We start from the raw sequence: 23,204 nt of genomic DNA, 5'->3' as shown, positions 1-23,204 counted from the left end.
TGCATGCTACATACATACTACATGCTACATACATACCACATACATACTACATACATACTACATACATACTACATGCTACATACATACTACATATATACTACATGCATGCTACATACATACTACATGCTACATACATACCACATACATACTACATACATGCTACATATATACTACATGCATGCTACATACATACTACATATATACTACATGCATGCTACATACATACTACATGCTACATGCATGCTACATACATACTACATACATACTACATGCTACATACATACCACATATATACTACATACATACAATACATTCATACAATACATACATAGACATACAGTACATATAACATAGAGTAACATACTTACCAATACTTGTCACATTGTTCCCCGAAGCCATTGTCTTTTCCGGAATAAATATTAACATAACAAACCACAAAAATACTCACCCACGATCCGAAGCAGTCCACGAGTGTGTCCCACGACGATCTTGGGTAGAGAACTGCAGCATCAGATGATGCTGCCGTTCTCTACGGGCTGCAGGAATCCAATGACGGAAGGTAGGTATCCTTCCGCACTGTATTCCTCCGCCACTTAAAAAAAAAAAAAGTCCCTAGTCTCACTTTATGCCATTGCTGTGTGGGAAATTAGCAAAATCATTTATATTTTCAGAACAAAAAAAAAGACAAATCCTCGTTAACTACTAACAAATGTAAGGAATATAGTTTTTGTTGGCATTTAGTAATAAAAGCTAAATGTTTAATGTAACCTGAAACAGCCTCTTAAGTATCCACATTTCACTCCTTGCCAAAGCTAATGCAAGGGAACTGCGTAAGGTGTAAGAAAAGAAGATTTTGTTAGCTGAAAAATGTGTTTATACAGCATTAAACAATATTTCTTCTGCCACAAAAAAAACATATTTTACCATAATATAAGCAGTTAACATTTTAGGAAGGAAAAGCACAGCAAGACATTCTTAAAACAGGAGATATTTACATATTTAATATTCCTTTAGGCATCACGGATAAAGACAAAAATACTGAGTCCATGTGCAAATGTCGGCCAAAATATATACAGTATATTAGATGCTGGAGCTGATTTACTGAGCTACAAGCGTCAGAAATTTGGCTTCATTTGTTCCAATTAATGCTTTGTGCCACTTTTTGATAAGCATTTTAGAGATTTTTTTTTTTTTTAACATGGGCACCAAGTGGACTTTTCAAGAAATGGGCGAAGGAAGGTGCATCATCTAAATTGTGACCCTGGGGGGGCGTGGTTTGCAGGGGACAGGAGCAGACGTGCTTTGCAAGAGCTCCTGAGATTCCCCCAAAAGAAGCTACTGAAAATCTACAAATAAGTGGACTTTTGCGCCTATTTGTTGTGGAGGACCTGTGGGAGCATGCCTAGCACACAAGAGGCGAAGATAAGAAGGAATCCTATGGATAAAAAAGCTTCTGCGGTGTTGGGAGACAAGCGGCCTGAAAATGTCATGTCATCCCCGCTGTCTGGCTGGAGCAAGATGGCGGCCATGAGGAAGCCTGTGCCGGAGAAGAGGTGTGTGACGGTGCCACTGTGGAGACCTGCTGGGTCGCAGCCAACTGGCCGGAGCAGTGGACATCAGCAGGAGGTGAAGCCATCGGTTGTCGTTGGCGGGAGGAGAGGCGGCTGCAGGGATGCAGCTGTGAAGCAGAAGAGGAGCGCGGTAGGTGAAGTGAAGACACCGCTACATGCCGCCAGGAAGAAGAGAAGCTGCGGGGTCGCCGCGGCAACAGGGAAGCTGGAGAATGGAGCGGTGCATCTTGTCGGGGTCCCGCCGGGTGGACGCGATGCTGCAGGAAGAGGTGAGGACAGAGGTGGCGGAGCGGCCATGGCGGCGATGACACCATCGGAGGAGGAAGCCACGGCCCCGCTCTCTGTATCTGTGGCCCCGGCGGCGGCTGGAGAGAAGACCCGGGAGAGACGCGACGGGGGAGAAGATGCAGGAGGCAGAGTGGAGACGGCAACGGCGACGCTGTCGGGGAAGGAGGAAGCCATGGCTCTGCTTTCTTCTCCTGATGCGGATGTGTTAACAGCTGACAGGAGGGCCCGGGAGACATCGGGAGCCTGGACACAGCAATCGGGTCATCATGCAGCATCAGGTGGGACTGCGGGGATAAGCGTGTCTTTAACAGCAGCTGATGCCGGGAGCTGGAGACAGAAACCGGAGTTTAACATGATCGGTGGTGGGAGGTCTGATTTTATTTTCGCTGGAAAGGCTGGTGAGAGTTGGAAGGAAATGGGAGCATGGCGGGAGGCATTGGAAGAGCAATGTTTGTTATCAGAATCAGGAGGAAGTAATTTACAGCATGATGCGGTGGTGTTTGTGCCATCGGCACTTAGAAATAGTGATGCTTGTATTCAACCATTGGGGAAGGAGGTGCAGGAGAAAACTTTAATACAACAGAGTATTAATGGTGGTCCCCCATTAACTATACCACAAGGGGAACAACTGGATAACATACAAGAAAAGCAAATTCTGGGGGAGGAAACTGACATATCCTTACTTTATAAAAAAGAACTTGTGGAATGTGAAGGGAATGGATCTGTGGACTGGTCACCTGGGGTGGTAGTCAATACAGAGTTTCTAGAAAATAATGCTCCTGATACCCCTGTTAATCCAATTGGGGTCATAGTTAATGACCGTAAACTTCAGAAGGGTAAAAAACAGTATTCTACACGGCCCAGTTTGGGGGGTGGGGGGAAAAATGGATTGCAAACAGATCCTACTAATTTTATAGCAACTAAAGGGGAGGAGTATCAAAAAATAATGGGAAGCTCCCAGATGAATAAGATTACATTTGGCTTTGATGATGATTTGGAGAGCATTTATTCTGCAGAATTCTTTTACGAGGGTGATTCATATGAAGTGCACGATAGTGATAAGATTTCGTCTTTATACTCTTCCTCTGAGGAGGATAGTACTTCTGAGATTAATACTACATTGATAGACGACATTCCCGCCTCGGGTGACCATCCCTCAGAAGATTTTGTAGCTAAAATGTGTGTTGCCCTCTTGAAATCATTGGATGTTTCGGTAGAAAACCACATTACCCAGAGTAACTTATTCAAACAAAAAGAGTTCAAGGCATCTGAAATCTTCATTAAAAATCTTTTTAGGGACACTCTACTACGCCTCACTGACGACTCCTATCCCAATTCTACTAGAAATTTTGATACCACTATAAAAAATCTTGAAGTATCTAACCCGCATGGAAAACACGAGTTCCGATCTCCTATTACTTTAAAATCGACTGACCTTCCTAATGGAAATCACGAGTCATCAACAATGCTAGCCGATGGTACACATCTAAATGCTTCGATTTCTCCGAAAGCCTCTGGACATTATACTCATGACTCAGAGATAATTGAGTCATTCAAATTTAAAAGCAAAATACCACAATCAAGCGAATCTCAAATACTTTCCGCGTTCTCAGACTCACTGAATGCTATTAAAAAAGACATTGCTTCTTTCAACTCCACCTTGGCCAATTATGAAGATTTTAAAAGAAAAAACAATGTTAAAATACGAGGGATCCCTGAGTCAGTCCAGGCCTTCCAATTAAAGAGTTTAATATCCTCAATGGTCAACTCCTTATTCCCCGCTGCTAACGAGAATTATCTGATTGAAAAAACTTTTCGGATACGCAGACCACCTGAGTTACCGCAAGATTTAGCAAGAGATGTTATCATGTCGTTTCATCCAAACTGGTTAAGAAGTGTGTTCCTTGGACTGTCTAAAGATCCAGAATTCAAATCTTCCCGCTATAGTCATCTATCCTTTTTTAAAGACTTATCAAAAAGCACCTTGAAAAAAAGGAAGTCATTCTCCTCTACTACACGTGAACTGCTACGTGCCAAGATTCCATATTTTTGGACTCAATCTTCGACTCTACTGGTGAAATATGCAGAGAGGCTGGTCCCCATCACTTCTCCAGGCGAAGGGACTGACTTCTTAGAATTTTTAAGATCCTCCGCAAAATCTTTTCCTCCTTGAACTCAGACTATCATCGCGACTGAAAAATTGCCTTTAATATTTATACTTGCTCCAAGTTCTCACATTGGTCTTAATTACTAATGTACTCCACTTTTTAATATTCTGGAATTGAACCGGACATTACCCCCAATAGGTCTTAGGGACATCAATGGTTGTCCCGGACGGGGCAGGCTACTATACCTCCTACACTCTACTTTATATATGTTTGTTAATTGACACATTGGAGGTGAATAAGGATAATTGTTTTTTTTTTGCAGGTACTGATAAGAAGACTTTAAATCATTCTAGTAAGATACGCAACTGGTTGGTTACGTCGAGGTTGCAACTTTTAGTAGCTAACACAGATATGTGAAGTATAACATAATCCTGTGTATTGATTTTACTTCTACTGATATTTAACTTGACGATCACTCAAATGATTACTTGCATTTTTTTAAGCTAATATGTAAAATTTTGTGATCTCTGATGTGTTGTGTATATAGTCTGCCTATTCCCCCATGCTTGGGGGTTTCCCTGTCTCTACAGGGATTTATGTTTCCCTACCCTTCCTTTGTTTTTGTATTCCCTTCCTTTCCTCAAAAATTCGAAACTCTAATAAAGATTATTGGAAAATAAATTGTGACCCTGTCCAAAATTTGTTGTGACTTTTACACGAAGAGTTTTCGATGTTGCAGATTTTCTACACCATTTCTGCATCCATTAAATAAAAGAGATTACTTGCATTTTTTTTTTAAATATGCAGCATAAAAAAAATCACCAAAAACTCATTGTGGCAACGTAACCTTCAGTAAGTGCATTTTGTTTTTTTTACAACTGCATGTTTGTTCTTGATGCTGCGTGTTTTTGGGGGGTTTTTATGTCATGCTTTGAATAAAGCTTCTTTGTTTTTTAGACTTCCTGGTATTTGGCTTTGACAAAACTTTATTGATCCAGTCATATGCAAAATTAAATGCGTTTTTAGTGCACTGAAAATACGCATGTCTGTTCTTCACCTGCGGATTTTTCTATGACAACTCTGTGGGTAAAATCCACTCATAAAACTCGAGTCAACATACCTGCAAGAGAAATTAACACGTTGTGGATTTAAAACACTCACCATTGGTCAGTTTACACAGAGTTAAAGAAAGTACAGTAACATGATTTCCCCTTCAAGATATCATCAAACAACTCCAGGCAAGATATTTTTCTTTCATTGATCATTTTTCCCACTGTAACTGGGCCATCCATAAGAGCCCCGATTACAGGGAAAAACAGTCTACTAGAGTGACACAATTCACTCACAGAGTGGATGTTGGTCTGTTGGAATTCAGTAGCTTTACTAAAATACTCAGGGGAGCAGCAGGAATAAAAAATTAGCAAAAATTGGTCACTTTTGACTAACTGACTGATCCACTTTAATGTTCTTGGTACTTTGTAGACCAGACATGGGCAAAATGGACAGTCAAAGGGCTGAAAACAGTGGCTTACAGGCCATACCATGCTGCTACCTTCCTCCTGCCCCAGGTCTTCGATTTCACCACTATATATATTCTTAGGATGTAGATGGCGGTAAATATAAAGGTGAAGGAGAGGGCCGTGGCTCCTTCTTCCACCCTTCAGCATGTGAGACTCAAAAAGCCAACACGAAGATGTCACTGTTTCCATGTGCAGAAACTAAGTGCATACAGCAAAAAACAGAACAGTTTCTTTTTGTATGATTTTGTTTTCAATTGTCAGTAACTTGTGGAATGAATATGTGGGAACATGATACCATTTGGGATGCTGTGGTGACAATCATAGTATGTGGGGAGCTGTGTGTGTGGGGGCTATACTGTATATAGGATGGCTGTGTGAAAGACCATCATACGATTTGTGGATGGCTGGGCGGCCTTTCATACAGTGTATGAGGGGCTGTGATGACCATCATACCATGTGTGCGTGCTGTGATGTCACTGTGGGTGCTATTATACTGTCTGTGGCTGGCTATGGGGGCCATTGTACTGTGTGTGTAGGGTCATGGGCCGAACTGGGGGGGGGGTGGTCCCTCTTCTTACCACGTAGAGATAAAAACAGAGACACGATGGAGGCAGATTCTGGGTGCAACAGGTCCAAGATTATTGTTCACCGTCCGACTGACTGCCCTCGCAGCACACCGCAATATCTCTCTCTCTCACAGCCCTCCGTGTCCAGGGCCGCTTCATACACCGTGCGTTACACTAGGGACGTATTTATACGTACCGCCCCTTTTCACGCTGTGACAATCCTGTCAGCTCAGTCACTGTGGCCACCTTAGGCCCGTACACCATCAGCACTTTACTGGCCAGTTTCGTCGTTACACATACGGTGTCCTTCACCCAGAGCCTCGTCTCTACTGTGGTTCTTTCCTGTGAGGACCACCCCCCTGACGTTCTCTCTCCTCAGTCCCCCTGGTTTAGATTCTCCTCACAGCGCACAGACTGTCGCAGTCCTCCTGTCACTGGAGCTCCCCCTGGGGACTGGAACCTTCTGGAACCCTCCCTCAGTATTTATAGCTCTCCCGGTCCCCTGTCACTGTAACCCCGCCCCCCATGACCAACGGTTTCTAAAGCCCTAAGCTGTTGTCAAGTCCTTTGCTCACACTCCTCCCTGCCATCTAGTGGTCAACCCAAGGTACGGCACGTCCACTACACTTTCCTAGCTGTTTCCCCACTGTAGTAACTGACACCTGTCTAAACTGTGCAAACCTTTCCTTCTTCACTCTGACTAGTCCGTCCGTCCGTCAGGTCACCTTCCCTACATGTGGATGGCTGTTAGGCCCATCATTCTGTGTGGGAGACCATGTGGGGGGCTTTTGAGGATCATATTGTGTAGAGGCTATGAGGACTAGAGATGAGCGACTTTGCCTTTTTTTGGGTCGAGTCGGGTTTTGACTTTCGCAAAAGTCGGGTCGAACGAAATCGGCCGATTAGCGTGAAAAGTCGAAGGCCGACTGAAACACGAAACCCAATGCAAGTCAATGGGGAAGCAAAGTTGGCAGGGAGTGGAGGACAGGAAACACACCTACAGTGCCCTTTTGAATGCCAAAAACATCAATTCTGATTACTGAAGCTTTTCAACCTTAATTTACTTCATAATACTAGTTACGCACTGAAAAATGGGGGTTATTTGGCTAAATTTGTGGGGGGGTAGGGCTGGCTCCAGGTTTTCATGTGCCCTGGGCCAAAGAGCGCCACTTTAACACATACCACAACTCATGATGCTCCGATACGGCAGAGAAATAGCGGCATAGTACAATGAAAAATACTTCGCTTTTTACATCTCATGACTGATATGCATTTTTAATAGCTCCAAAAACGGACAGTATATTACTCCATACATTATTATGGCCACCGCATAGTGCGCTATACAGAGTAATGAGGCCCATATATTTCTCCATACAGAATCATTGGTCCCATATAATGTTTGAAACAGTATATGATGAGCTCCACATAATGCTACAGTATATGTTGGTCCCCCATGGATGAAGCTCTACTGTTTTATAGGCCCAAATAATGCTCCATATATAATGGGCCCCATTTCTAATGCTCCAGTGTATAATGGGCCCCATTTCTAATGCTCTAGTGCAGGGTTCCCCAACTCCAGTCCTCAAGGCCCACCAACAGGTCATGTTTTCAGGATTTCCCTTGTATTGTACAGGTGATGCAATTATCACCTGAGCAATACTAAGGAAATCCTGAAAACCTGACCTGTTGGTGGGCCTTGAGGACTGGAGTTGGGGAACCCTGCTCTAGTGTATAATGTGCCCTGTAAATGCTGCTCCAGTGTCTGATGTCCACCTTTGGAATGCTCCAGTGTATGGTGGGCCCCATATATCATTCTCTAGAGTATAGTGCTTCCCAAAAATAGCTGTCCCAACATTGAAAACAATTAAATAAGTCTCCTCGCTATGGAATCCCTGTACTAGTCTGGACTCCTCGTCGTCCCCATCGTCCATCTCACTGCACTTGGCTGTTTAGGCAGAGGGCGTACAGACGTGATGTCATTGCGCTCTCTGATCAGACTATCACTGTCAGGAAACGCGGAAGACGTCATGGCGGTGGAGCAGGGAGAGGTAAGTATTTCAACTTTGCAAGTGGTGTGATCCTGAGCAAGCAGGGGGGCCCACTCGTTGGCGACGGCACTGGCACAGGGCCCCTCTAATAGTACGGCGGTGTGTGGCGGTGTGTCTGATGGCGGGTGGGGGTGGGGTGGGCCACTGGCAGAGACACTTTTGCGTACTATGAGGGGCCCTGTGCCAGTGCCGTCGCCCATGAGTATGCCCCCCCACCAGCTCAAGGAACCTGCACTTTCATCTGCACCTTCCTCTTTGTCACCATGTAAGGTTGTATAGTATGCGGGAAGGGGAACCTGAGTTTCCTCTGGGTCAGATTCTGGCTGTGTAGAGTGTGAGGGGAATGTAGTGGTCTGGGTCAATGTACCAGCAGAATCATCTAGCAGTGGCTGGGCATCAGTGCACTTGTGGCGTCCCCAGGAGTACGGTCGCCACAGTGGAATTACCTTCCTCCTAGGGAGTCTGATGTCATGCTTCGGAGCAACGAAGGATCTCTTTAGCAGTTAAACCAACACACAACACATTTCCCACTCCACGCCAGCAGGGAGACCTCTGAACATGACTGCTGAGGAGCTGCTCTCTGTGGTCGGGAGGAGGTAAGTTAGGCCATTCTGTGCAGGGAAGGGGAAGTGTGTGGACGTGAGAAGGGGAGCTGGAGGATGAGCAGAGTTAAGGCTCACTCCTAGCTGGAGCACATGGTCCGGATTCTGGTCTCCGAGTTTGTAGGGACACTGACGTTCCTGCAGCAGAATCCGGAGGAAGTAGCAGCTGTAAATGCTCTGTACCCAACTGAGGCTCGGAGGCCCCAGCATCGACGTGTGTGAGCCAGAAGGAAAAGGCTACGGCTGCCTGCCATATGAGAAAGTTCCAAAAGAGAGTCAACAGGGGGAACTTCATTGAAATCAGCACTGCGAGTACCTCAGATAAGCGCTAGAACGGAGGCCACACTACCTATCTGCAGAGAGAGAAATCCAAATTGGCTTCCAGGCTGACCAACTCCTTCTCCATCTGTACTCTGGGTCCTGGACAGCACCTACCAAGTACAGGTAAAGGAACTGCACGACTGTGTCTGTCATCTTTCTCCTGCGCCTGGCGCACAGCTCAGCTACATCCTGCACTGCACACCATCTCCCAACTCTTTCATCTGCCCTGCGACTACGGCCCTACCTGTGCAGGTCTTCTACATCTTAGCTGCACCACAACATCTGTCCCACAGAAGCGACACTGCAGCGCTGGTCAATCTAATCAGAAACCAGAGGTGGCGTCACGTATCATTCACCTATAAACGTAATTCACCCCTTTGCATGGACGCCCAGGGCCACGGAACGGGTCACCACCACCGTGACACACCCCTGTGAGACACCGGCCCGGTACCGATTAACCCCACTGCCCTGGCTTGCCACCCACACTCCATGTCAGATTCATCTTGGACTGGGGAATTCCCGATTTGACTTCATAACCCAGGCATGGTATGATAGAAAGAGCTACATGGACTATTGTGGTGTGTGCTATGATAGGCAAGAATCTGATCACTCGGATCCCAAACAAGCTTGGTAAGGAAGTTCCAATGTTCTCCACAGCTGCTTCATAGTTCTGTCCTGGTCCCCCAATAGTTTCCTTGCTTCCTCTCCCAGCATGGATGAGCATGTGACAGCACCTGTCCATACACCCAGAACAGTACGTACAGATCATAGAACCATATAATGTTAGAGTTGGAAGGGATCTCAAGGGACATCATGTCCAACACCCTGCTCAAAGCAGGAATCACTAAACCATCTCAGAGAGATGTCTGTCCAGCCTCTGTTTGAAGACTTCCATTGAAGGAGAACTCACCACCTCTCGTGGCAGCCTGTTCCACTCATTGATCACCCTCACTGTCAAAAAGTCTTTTCTAATATCTAATCCGTGTCTTCTCCCTTTTGCAGCAACTTCTTCTTATTGCTACAACTGATTGACAGCAGTGGCCACAGGCCTGTCCTCACTGAAGAAGAAGAAGGAGGCCAATAAGTGATCTATGCAACACAAAGAAGAGGTGGAAGATGGGTAAGTAAGAATAGATTTTTTGGCATTTTTCAAACCCTGCTTGGCTTAGTTTTGGGAGGAGAAAATTAAGTGGACAACTCTTTCCAGACCTCCAATTTTGGCATTTGTCCGGATCCCATCCGTCTGACTTGCACTCATCATATAATTCTCCTCTATCCTGTAGATTATTGATAAATGTTGCTGATGTAGTAGTCACTTTAAAACATTTTGAAAAGTTTTGTTTAGTAACACGATGACTAAACTGAAGGCGTCCCCTCCTGACCTCATCAACTGTGTAAATGTGAACATTCACTTTAGATATTTGATATATTAATAATAACAGCATTTTTATATAACACGAGTCCTGTAAAATTCTTACCCATTGTGTTTCTAAGGTTGGGCTGGGAGAGAGCAAAATGTTTTAATAACACAATCTTGCTTGCAGGAAAAGAAACAAAACCTGAAATAACTAAATCTTTCCACAAACTGCTGACAGGATTTATGTGACTTTATGAAACTTCTCTTTATTGTTTTGCTACATAAACTGAAAACAATGGGATTAAAATGTACAGAAAAAAAAGGAAGTTAAATATATCAACTGCACAAACACATTCCTAAACATTTTGGGAAAGACCTATTTTAGACCTGCATATTTTTCTTTACTTTTTGGCACACCTTTACAACAGAAATAAAATAAGATTTAACCCCATAATGGCTTTCATGGTCCTCAGTTTTGTTCTGGTTTGAGATTGCTTTAAGTGGGTCTTAACAACAGATTTTTGCTATTTAATTAGAGAGGATGGGGCAGAGATTCAAGGGATGAATCACTTACTGTTCTGTTCGCTGTACTTTCAATAAAATAAGTGTTTTATCAGCAGGAGATTATCTCTACAGAACTGATAAGGAGGAGCTAATAGGATTGATTTTCAACAAATTTAATAAAAGATAATTTTACATTCAGCGTAAAATCATATTTCATAACAGGCTTAGACTCTCACCAACATATTCACCATTTTCACCAATTCTACGTAATAAATCTAATCTAAGCTGCATTTCTTGGAGAACATGCCAACGAAAAAAAGTTGCAAATTTTGCTGTAATAATGGCACATCGTCAATTCTTCTGGTTCTTAATATCCCCCTTTCCCAACTACAAGATGGGGCCTATTCGCTGTGATATGCTCTGTTTACTACCAACTGTGTAAGGCAGGAAAGGGTTGAAAGAACTCAATGATCATAAGCATTATGCATAGACTTTGGTTATGTGGCAAACAAACATATTATTACCCCATTTGTCAATTACTGGTGAGGCCACGTCTAGAATATGGGATGCAGTTTTGGGCTCCAGGATATTCAGAAGTTAGTCAGTTCAAAGGCGTCAACTAGATTATTACACGGGATAGAGGCCACTCTTATGATGAGCGGTTGGAAAAGTTGGGTGTCATGATCCATTTTTGGATTTGTGGCAGCTCTGGCTCCACTAAGTTAAAACTTTTTTTCTTTCAGGCCATTGGGGGTTAATGTCAGTTTTTCCCTGGTGTTGCTGAAGTGCTGCTGGGACGGCTGATGTGAATGGTGACCACTCCCTACATCCTTTAAAAGGTCACCTGATGCCTCAGCTGACTGTTGGTTTTACAGGTCCTTTCTGGAGACCAGCCTAGCAGAAGCAGCTCTCTGGTGCCTGCCACGTTTTGGTGTTAAGAGTCCTGTTGCTGTTGATATCTGCGGAGTGGAGTTTTGCAATGGTGCATATAAGCTAAGTGTGGTGTTTTTTCTTCTAGTCCCTTTTGGTGTTTGTCACTTTCCCCGAGTGTATTATCTGCAATGGCAAAGGCTAGTGCTCCTTGCCGGCCAGTGCATTATCCAGGGCAGAGACAGGTGACACTATGGATTAGGTTCCTGATGGCGGCAGGGGGAAGGACCTGCATAGGGTGTTAGGGGAGTGCAGGGACAAGCTCAGGCTGAGCTCGATTGGTGACCATCCCTCATTCACTATCGCCAGGGCCTTCCTTTTGCCTTTTCAATCCCGTTGTGTGTGAGTTGCGCCGTCCGTTGTCGGACCACCAGTTGGGGTCAAGTCACACCATGACATTGGGCTTGTTTAGCTTAGAAAAAAGACGCCTCAGAGGAAATGTCATTTATATGTATAAATATAAGTGTGGTCAGTACAAAGGACTGGAGCATGACTGATTCCTTACAAAGACCTTACTAGAGGCCAGGGGGCTCTCATTATGGGTGGAAGAAAGGCGATTCCCGCAGCTAAATAGGAAAGGGTTCTTTACAGTTAGAGCAGTCAGACTGGAATGCCCGACCCACAAGAGGTAGTAATGGCAGACACGATGAACATTTTTAAAAAAGGGCTGGATTATTTCCACAATACACATAACCTTGTGGGTTATAGTAAATCTAGTGACAAAATGTACAAAAAAGAAATGTTGAAAGGTTGAACTTGATGGACCAAGGTCTTTTTTCAGCTTATGCAACTATTCAAATGTGAATGGTCACTTCAAATCTCTAGATGATGCCTTAAATTTGTTTTCCACTACATGGACAGTCTCTTCTTTAATGACTGAGTCCTCTGAGCAAAATAGCAAAATCTTATACCCACAGAGCATCACTATCACTACTGGGCCCATCACCATCACCACTCTCTAGGCAAAACAAAATGTAACACAGGCCTTAACAGGGGTCAACGATACTATCCGCAAGCTGTCACTCTCTTAGCTCTGACTGTGCTCAATTGGGTCAGCTCTCATAGCTATAGTCTATCTCGGGTCTTCAGTCAAGTCTTGTCTCTCTTGAATCTTCACTCGGGCCTCGTGTCTCTTGGTCTTCACTCGGGTCTCGTCTCTCTCGGGTCTTCACTATGGTCGGTCTCTCATAAAAGCAGCTATAAGTCAGCTCGCTGTATTGCACATTTCTCTTGTAACAGGTTTGGGCACCAACTCTTCCTCTTCACTGCCCTCCTGGGCCTTTTATAATGACTAACTGCATCACAGCTATCACATGACCTGGTGTCTCCTCCAATCTTTTCCATGAGGGAACATGCACTTCACCCTTGAGTTCCTGCTGATGTAATTCTTTCTGCTTTCACATTCTCTATCATCTTTGACCAGGAGATGGCAGCGTTCACTTGCAGACACTCTGTTAGGCATTATCTGCGTGCTTCTTTTCACTTTTCTATCTCCTTACAAATTCCTGGTCCAATGACTTCCTAATCCAAAAGACAAACGGATAATGTAGTGTTTAAGAGAATCTGTCAGCAAGTTTAGCCATGTAATTTTAGGGTAGCATGATATCAGGGTTAAAGCACTGATTTCAGAGTTGTGTCACTTATCAGACTGTGCTCTGTTGGTTTCTACAACAAAAAAAGTTTTATCACCAGGACATTATCACTGCCTGGACTTTAGCTCACATGTCTGCTAGACTGACCACACCCTCTCCTCTGATTATCAGCTCACTGTCAACACACAATGTACACAAAGCTGTGGTGTGGGCGCGGGCAGCATTTCAGGTCCGCTACATGCTGTATAAGAACTCTGATTGCGTATCAACTGCTGCACCCAGTAATCTAAGTGATACATCAATGTAATCAGGGTCTTTTCCTACATTATGCTGCTCTCAGATGATGTAGCAAAAACCTGCTGACAGATTCCCTTTATCATTATAAAGTTGTGCTGTTAATTAGGCACAACTTTAAGTATAGGGGGGCTGGTATAATGAACACCTTTCAGTGGGGGTTGGCTGCTGCTCCGTGTGGCTGCATTCCAATGACTTCCAAATTGGAGGTAAGTCATCAATAAGAAATTGCCACAGGTGTGCCGACTTGCGCCGGTTGCTTCAGAGGGACTAGCAAATAGGCATGTGATATAAAGAAAGAACTTTACCAAAGAAAAATTTAAAAGAATGCATTGGCAAATCCCTCACCAAAACACACTTTTTTTTATCATGTTAAGTATAAAAATCCTTCCTTTTTATTACTAGCAGATATGACGACACCTCAGCATTGCTTGACGCTAGACTGCCCATCTACGGCTATTTCCCAATGACTCGTGCAACATTGTTATGCCACATGAGCACTGTGGCAAATAAGTGGCCGCCAACTGGCTGCCTCATTTGCAATTTCTGAGCAGCAGCCGATCAGTGACTGCAGGCGTCACGTAACCCTAAAATGACACACCATCCACCAGGAACAACAGCACCAGCATGGCTGAAATGGTGCTGTGCAGATTGTATTTATTTTCTGTGGGGCACTAAATTAATTAAGCAGAGGTGATCCTGTAGTGGACAGCCTCTTTAAGGTCTATAGATACACCTAGAAGAATGGTTTTTGCTCAGTTTTCTGTTTTGGTGTACGATGAAATTACTAGGTACCTGTGCTGGTGTACAACAGATGCAAGAGGAGTAGGTCTACGATTTGTACGTCTTACCCTTTAGATCAAAGTGAATCTAATCATACAGAATTTTGGGGGATCAGAGGTCAGATGAGGATGTCTGCTGTTCAGATGGACACAATTTCTTCTCCTGTTATCCATGTTCAATATTGCTGTACCCTTTTATTACAGTGATATGGATATTTTAGTAGACAGCCAAAGAAAGAGAGAGACAGAGACACACACACACACACAAAGGTACTGCTGAAGCTTCTAGTAAGAGTCTTTCTACTTTACACCGATGGTGAATTCACATGTGCTCAGTACAGCTATATGTTGTCCTATTTACTGATTTTAATGACAACTGACAATTAAAGGAAACCTGTCAGGATGATATTACTAATGAAACTAATAATACGGCTGTGTAGGTCCGAGTGCAAAAATAAAAAAATTATACATGTCTTATAGTAATCCAAAATCAAGTTTTGAAACCCCATGTAAATTATCCTGGAAGTGCACTGGGGACGTGTCGCACTCTCAATGCATCGACACGCCCTCAATGCACCTCTAGGCTATTTTGCATTTAGTTGCTAAGCTAAATTTCTCATCACTGGTACATTGGATTACTACAAGAGGATATTTCGTACATTGTTTCACTAGGACTTGCGGAAGGAGAAAACTGCTGAAATATATCGAATTCAAGTCATATCATACACAAATGACAGACTTTTCCGAAAAGTCTCATGAAACAACACGTACACTTAAACATTTCCTGCCCAATCTAGTCATCTTCAACGTTCATCTGTATTGCTGTAGTGATATTTTTCATAATCAATTATGTAAGTACCATGGAGGCAGCGGTAAGGCTGTTCTAAGGATCTTGGATGGAAGTCTCCCAACCTTAGTTGGTCCTATAAACTCAGCTATTGGGTGGGAACAGAACCAGCAGGAACTGGGTTATTAGCAAGCAATGGGATGGGGTATTGGCTAAGGGTCATAAAAAATGGTTAGATGGTGAAACAAACACTAAATGGAAAAATCTGCTGACCGGCCAATTTTGATCAATGCTTCGGGCAGCACTCTTTTCTGTGTTTGCCATTGCTCGCAACCCAATTTCGGGCACAAATGTCAAAAAAAGCCTAGAAAGCAATAAATAATTATTCCACTGTATAACCGTTAAATATTCTTTACCATCCTATAATAAGAATACATGACAGTTATTAGACAACAATCCTTATTACCGTGTGATCAAGCAGCAGTCGTGGATTGCGCTTTCTTCTACATAGATCCCATTCTCCTCATTACTTTCCACCTGAAGTCCGTCATGCAGCCAGTAGATATCACTTATGCCCGACATGTAGGTGGCAGTACAATGAAACGGAAGGCGATCTCCATGGAAAACAATCTGCTTCTGGGATGGAATTATTTGAAACATAGGTAATTCCAGAGGTTTATCTGTATTTCGAGAGGGGAAAAGATAATATTCTTGAAGCAATATTTATAGGATTTTAAGATCTGTACATTTGTACATATACAGCTCTGGCAAAAATTAAGAGACCACTTTCAAATGTTCAGTTTGTCTGATTTTTCTCTTTATAGGTATATTTTTGAGTAAAATGTAAATTGTTCTTTTAGTCTTCTGACAACATGTCTCCGAATTTCTAAGCGATAAATTTTGTTTATTTTTTTCTAAAAAGGAGAAATGGTCACAATAAAAAAAAGCAGTGCTTTCAGACCTCAAATAATGCAAAGAAAACAAGTTCATAATCATTTAGAAACAACAATACTGTTTTAACTCAGGAAGAGTTCAGAAATCAATATTTTGTGGAATAACCATGATTTTTAATCACAGCTTTCATGCGTCTTGGCATGCTTTCCACCAGTCTTTCACACTGCTCCTGGCAAAAAAATTTAAGCAGTTCTTCTTTGTTTGATGGCTTGTGACTATCCATCATCCTCTTTATTACATTCCAGAGGTTTTCAATAGTGTTCAGGTGAGGAGAATGGGCTGCCCATGACAGATGGTTGTCTCTTAATTTTTGCCAGAGCTGCACTGCTTGCAGGAAGGATGAAATGAACCCAAGTGTCCGACTCTTTCTATTTCAGCTTATCACACCATGCATGTTCAATTTTTTCATGGCAAAATGACCATTAGAGGGCAATATAACCTGAAAGTATGATGTCTTATCTCTATCACTAATACAGTTCTAGGGGAACTCTTTAAAAATATAAGGTCTATATAAAATTTGCGTTCACTTCTGGTCTGATGAGACGAAGATAGAACTTTTTGGTGATAATTCTAAGCGGTATGTGTGGAGAAAAACAGGCACTGTTCATCACCTGCCAAATACAATCACAACAGTGAAACATGGTGGCAGCATCATGCTATGGGGGAGTTTTTCAGCTGCCTGGACAGGATGACTGGTTGCAATTGAAGGAAACATGAATACAGCCAAGTACAGAGATATCCTGGATGAGAACCTCTGCCAGAGTGCTCTGGACCTCAGACTTGGCCGAAGATTCACCTTCCCGCAAGACAATGACACTAAGCACACAGATAAAATAACAAAGGAGTGGCTTGAGAACAACTCTGTGACCATTCTTCACTGGCCCAGCCACAGCCCTGACCTAAACCCAACTGAACATCTCTGGAGAGACCTGAGAATGGCTGTCCACCAACGTTCACCATCCAACCTGACGGAACTGGAGAGGATCTTCAAGGAAGAATGGCAGAGGATCCCCAAATCCAGGTGTGCAAAACTTGTTGCATCTTTCCCAAGAAGACTCATGGCTGTACTAGCTCAAAAGGGTGCTTCTACTCAATACTGAGCAAAGGGTCTGAATACTTATGACCATGTGAGATTTCAATTTTTCTTTTTTAATAAATTTGCAAAAATTTCTACATTTCTGCTTTCTTCAGTCAAGATGGGGTGCAGAGTGTACATTAATGAGAAAAAAAATGATCTTTTTTGAATTTACCAAATGGCTGCAGTGAAAGAAACGTGAAAAATTTAAGGGGATCTGAATACTTTTTGTGCCCACTGCATACAGTATTTGTAAGGTAAACTTACTATTTAAATCCTATTTATCTATTTTTGGAGGGCTTGACAACCCATTTAATACTTATAGATATCCATTTTTTCCCTTTTAATAATATAACAAATAATGAGATTTCATATTCTGGGAATGAGACTTTAGGGCTGGAGGATTTTTTTTCACCTTGTGAACTCTTTAAGAATGCACCCTTTCGCTATTCGAATAAACTTACATAAATTTTATAAAAATAATTTTCCAGAGCAGACCGATAAATCCCTCCAGGATGATGTCATAAACATAGTATGAGAAATGTACATAGAACTTGCCAAAACATCTGCTTTTGATTCTGTTGTTTTAAATTTGATCTGTGACATTAATCCAAAACCATCTTCTCGTGATAATCCCCCCAACTCCCAGGGATAATAGCCTGCCGCTCACAGACCAAAATTCCTGTCCCCTGGATCGAGGGTAAAACTTTTCGTTAACACAAAAATGTCTGCAGCTTATTGCTTTCCAAATAAGCCCATTTTTATTATATATGTTACCTGTGCCCCCCCAATGTATAGCCTTCCACCTTGCTCCGCATTTTCATCACTTGTTTTGTATACTATGCATAAAAAGTTCATGTTTTTTAAATCTTACTCCTAAACTTTACCATTATTTTGGTTTTTTTTATACAGAATTTCAGTGATGATGACATGAGACTGTTTGTCTTTTCCTTCCCGCAGTTTCAGACACTAAGTAAGGATGTGATGTGCGAATACGAGCACTCACTAGTCTAAAATAGTTTTCACATCTTCATCAAGTAATGGCACTAGGATATGGCGCGATCCCTTTTTGATCAGTAGGTCCAATCTCTATCCCTACATAATGCTGCTCTCAGATGAGACATTACCTGGTGACAGATTCTTTTTAAAGTGATGTCGGATCTCAGCTATCAACCTATAAATGGGATTAACTCTTTAAGAAGTACCTCTTCACTTTTTGTCAGGGTAGAAAGCCAGCTCTGTATATCATGTGCATCATTGTCATGCTTATTGCGCAAGTATTTCCACTACATCTATGGAAATAGGAATAGAACTCAGGATAAACTAAGGCACTTAAGTTTAGTTTATTATCAAAGCGTAAGTCTGTGATGGCTAATGCAAAGAGCCACTGGCCCACAACAGCATATTCTCCAGCACATTTTTTGTGTCTTGATTCAGGATTTCTAGATCGGTGTTTCTCAACTCCGGTCCTCAAGGCCCACCAACAGATTATGTTTTCGCGATCTCCTTAGTATTGCACAGGTGACAAAATTAATGCTTGAGTAGGTGATGAAATTATCACCTGTGCAATACTAAGGATATCCTGAAAACTTGACCTGTTGGTGGGCCTTGAGGAATGGATTTGAGAAACACTGATCAAGGTGAACAACATCTGAGAGAAACAAAATGTTTCAAGCATTCTATTTCCCCTTTGACTAGTTCATACAAATTGGTGGGTATTGAGTTTTCTTTGATAATAAATTAAAGTGCAATATCAAGTGCCAAAGGTTTACGGTGAGTGAGCTGTGGAAAAGGTTCTATGCCATTATGCACTGGAACTCATACTTCAGGATAAGAATCAAAAAGATTAATATCAGGAGTGGAACAAGAGCAGTTCTAATATACTCTTTCCCTTTGCATCCAATGATCACTGTTGATCACACTAAATAATGGTATACAGATTAGGGGGGCTTTTTGTATTACTGGGACTCACTGTAAAGCAATTTGTGCTTATACCATATGGAGGTGTCACAGAGGAACATTTCAGCTCTCCATCGGGCCTCCACAGACAGGCTTAACGCTAGCCACTCCATCTACCAGAATTCTTGGGTTGCCCTGGCCTTCACTATTTAATCATTGTATAGGGATATAAACTTAATCAGAGGCCCCTGGGTTGGGTTCACAGAGTAGCTGCTGGCCGGTGGAATTCTTTGGCAGATGATGGTCAGGAAGTTGTGTCAATACCAGGAGGTCCGTAACGAAAAAAAAAACATTTATTAGAAGAGATGTTAAAACCAAAGTACTCATCTAAGTAGGGCAGAGGCTGAAAGTCACAAATGAACCAAGCAATGAGGTGAGCCTGTTACTGTCAGAGGAGACAGGGATTTAGGCGCAGTAAGCATCCACTCACTGGGTTAACAGTAGGAAATTAGTATTGACCAGAGACAGAATTTAAATTCTTAGCTCCCTGTCTAGATGATACCAAAAGACCCAGCGAATACACAAGACAATTGTGTAGTCACCCACAATGACAGTGCGCCTTGCAACAGAAGTGGAGACATTGAAGGCAGGCACTGACAAAGATGTAAAAAGTTATATGTAGTGTACCCCAAAATGGTGTTGAAGGAAATATTGTATCCTGGAAAGTAAAAAATGAAAACGATAATTCGATAACCATTACTTCTGTATCCAGCACAGCCAAGTCTACTTTCTTAGTTCTCTGTGTCCTCTGTTAGGAAGGATGCTTGCATTAGGTGACCCTGGTCAGATTAGTCTGATAAACTCCAAAAATAAACCAGATTTTTTTTGTTCTGCATAACTCATCTCTATGAGGAGACCACACACATACACCAGTCGGTAGGAGTTACATAACCGGGAGAATTGGACAGTATTGTGCACCCAAAGGCTCTGCAGAAGGAACATCCAGTAATAACTTTTATTGTGCCTGGATTTATGGCCCAGGAAGCAGCGGCTCTTATTCAGATCACATTTGAAGCATTATATATTTCCTCTTAAAAATACAGGAAGCCATTAGCGACAATTATGATCCATAACCTCATGCCAGTTTTCTCTTCTGGCGCATTATTGTCCTAATTATAAGGCAGTATAAACTCAATGTGAGGCAACATTAAAATAAGGCACGCTATTTCACAAATAATTTCTTTTCTTTATGCATTTTGTTTCCATATTATCATTATTGTATCCAGTTAGTTACAAGAAAGTAACTTTGAATACAACTTTTCATGTATTCACCTGTCCTAAAAAGACCTCAAGGAAATATAAAGAGCATAAAAGGATTTCTTATAGAAAAACTGTGAATTAATCTAAATCCCTAATATGGTCTATGCTTAAGAGTCCAGGGGCGGTCCTACGTAGTGATTGGCAGCTCCCTCTGGACTCCTAAGCTTAGAAAGTACTTGGATTTAAAATACTACAAATTACATTCATCAAAGAAATTGATCCTGGATTCTGAATTCTTTTGAAAAGTTGCATTTTTGTGAAATACAGAGTTGGGCAAACATTTTGCAACTGTTGGTGTTTTTACAGGGCTGGGGCAATACAAGAGCGTGTTATCACAGATTGTCTATTTCATGATGAGCTGTGGCATTTCTTATATCAGACATAATCTTCCAGTCTAAGATTTGTTGCTAGGTGCATGTCGCTTTGTCAGACTCTTCTGATTCATTAAGTAAGCCTTTTAGTCGATCAGGCACCTTTGACTTCAGCATGCCCCCTTATCAAGACCAATCTGAACATTGCCAGTTTTAGAATCATAGAATATTACAGTAGGAAGGAATCTCCAGGTTCATCGTGCCCAACCCCTTGCTCAATGCCGGATTCACTAAACCATCTCAGACAGATGTCTGTCCATCCTCTGTTTGAAGACTTCCATTGGAGGAGAACTCACTACCTCTTGTCGCAGCCTGTTCTACTCATTGATCACCCTCACTGTCAAAAAGTTTTTTCTAAAATCTAATCTACTGTATATCTCTCCCTTTCAGTTTCATTCTATTGCTTCTTGTGTTTCCTTGTGCAAATGAGAATAAGGATGATCTCTCTACACTGTGACAGCCCTTCAGGTATTTGTAGACAGCTATTAAGTCTCTTCTTAGCCTTCTTTTTTGCAAGCTAAACTTTCCCAGATCCTTTAACTGTTCCTCGTAGGACATACTTTGCAGTCCGCTCACCATCCTGGTAGCTCTTCTCTGAACTTGCTCCATTTTTTCGATGTCTTTTTTAAAATATGGTGCCCAGAATAGACACAGTATTCCAGATGAGGTCTGACCAAGAAGGAGCAGAGGGGGATACTCACATGATCTAGACTCTATGCATCTCTTAATACATACTAGAACTGTGTTTGCCTTTTTGCTGCTGCATCACACTTTTGACTCATGTGCAGTCTGTGATCTATAAGTATACCCAAGTCTTTTTCACATGTGCTGTTGCTTAGTTCTATTCCTCCTATTCTGTAGATGTAATTTTCGTTTTTCTTGCCCAGATGTAGAATCTTGCATTTATTCCTGTTAATTACCATTCTATTAGTCGCAGCCAATTGTTCAAGCTTATCTAGGTCCTTTGGAATCCTTTCTCTGTCTTCTCTAGTGTTAGCGATCCCTTCTTTCTTTGCATCGTCTGCAAATTTGATTAGTTTACCTTCAGTTCTCTTATCTAGATCATTTATAAAAACAACACTGGGGCCAGGGCAGAGCCTTGTCGTACCCCGCTTGAATCACTCTTCCAATTGGATGTGAAACCATTTACTACCACTCTTTGAGTAGGATCAGTGAGTCAGTTATGAATCCAGTTTAGATAATGGCTGGTTTCACATTAGCGTTGAGCCCCGCCCCGATCCGGCTCCCTGCCCGCCCCATCCGGGATCACCGCCTACTTTCGCATTTGCACGCATACGATCGGCGCACCCTATCTTTAGGGTGCAAATGCGAAATGCGAAAGTAGGTGGTGATCCCGGATGGGGCGGGCAGGGAGCCGGATCGGGGCGGGTCTTACCGACGCAGTGCGCAGCGTTGTTTCAACGCTAATGTGAAACCAGCCTAATTGGGGCCTAAATCTTTTCTCACAAAAATATATATCAATCTCCTCAGGTGCTTCTGCTCCAATAATTGCTTCTGCAAATTAAACAAAAAGGTTGCGATTCATAAAGGCTCGTGTCTTGTTAAAAATCCTGCTCTAGTAAGATGCACCAACTTCATTAAAGGCACATGCTTCTAAAAGGAAACCTGTCACCTGATTGCAACCAATTATAATGCTTTCAAAGAAAACATACTGTACTTTAAAGAGAACCTGTCATCATGAGAAAGCAGTCCAATCTGCCTACACTATGTTATGGAGCAGGGGGAGCTGAGTACAATTATGATTACAATTATGAGAAAAGATTCAGTATACCCTGTTTTCATAGCTCCCAAGCGGCCCTGATTCCACGGGACAGTCCCGTTTTTGCTCCGCACACCCACTGTCCCACCCGGGAGTCTATTTGTCCCGAACTGCAGAGAGATAAGCCACACGCCACCCATGCACCGACCCCATTGTCGTCCTCCCACAGACCCAGTGCAGCCCCCCATACAGCCTGCCCTGCAGTGAGGTCACTAGGTTTTCTTCTCTTTGTGTGGCACAGAACCTGTGATGAGGTTACAGGAGGGGAGTAGTCAGGGGTCATATGATCGGGGCCTCTGTGTCTGCAGGACTCTGCTGTGCTGGTTGTCATGGTGCTGAATGAGGTAAAGTTTATGTGTGGGGTCAGGAGGGGTTTACAGTGTGGATATAGCAGAGCCGTGTGTGTACAAGGTGTACGGAGCAAAGCCGAGTGTGTGCGAGGTGTACGGAGCGGAGCCGGGCGTGTACGAGGTGTACAGAGCAGAGCTGCGCGTGTACGAGGTGTACGGAGCGGAGCCGAGCATGTGCGAGGTGT

General features: G+C 42.8%; 1 protein-coding gene across 2 annotated transcripts in view; it reads right to left on the bottom strand.

Moving 5' to 3' along the window:
- Positions 1–23,204, bottom strand: part of ADGRA1 (adhesion G protein-coupled receptor A1) — a 1,190,508-nt gene that overhangs the window by 834,395 nt on the left and 332,909 nt on the right. For both annotated transcript variants that reach the window (XM_073546510.1, XM_073546511.1), the window contains exon 7: positions 15,737–15,950. In XM_073546510.1, the coding sequence (XP_073402611.1) occupies positions 15,737–15,950 (214 nt within the window). The remainder of the gene's footprint in view (positions 1–15,736; positions 15,951–23,204) is intronic.

Source organism: Dendrobates tinctorius, unplaced genomic scaffold (assembly GCF_039654945.1).
Source record: "Dendrobates tinctorius isolate UK_male_01 unplaced genomic scaffold, ASM3965494v1 ptg000147l, whole genome shotgun sequence".
NCBI classification, from domain to species: Eukaryota; Metazoa; Chordata; class Amphibia; order Anura; family Dendrobatidae; genus Dendrobates; species Dendrobates tinctorius.
Note: the sequence above shows the minus strand (reverse complement) of the source record. Positions and strands in the feature narration are given on the sequence as shown.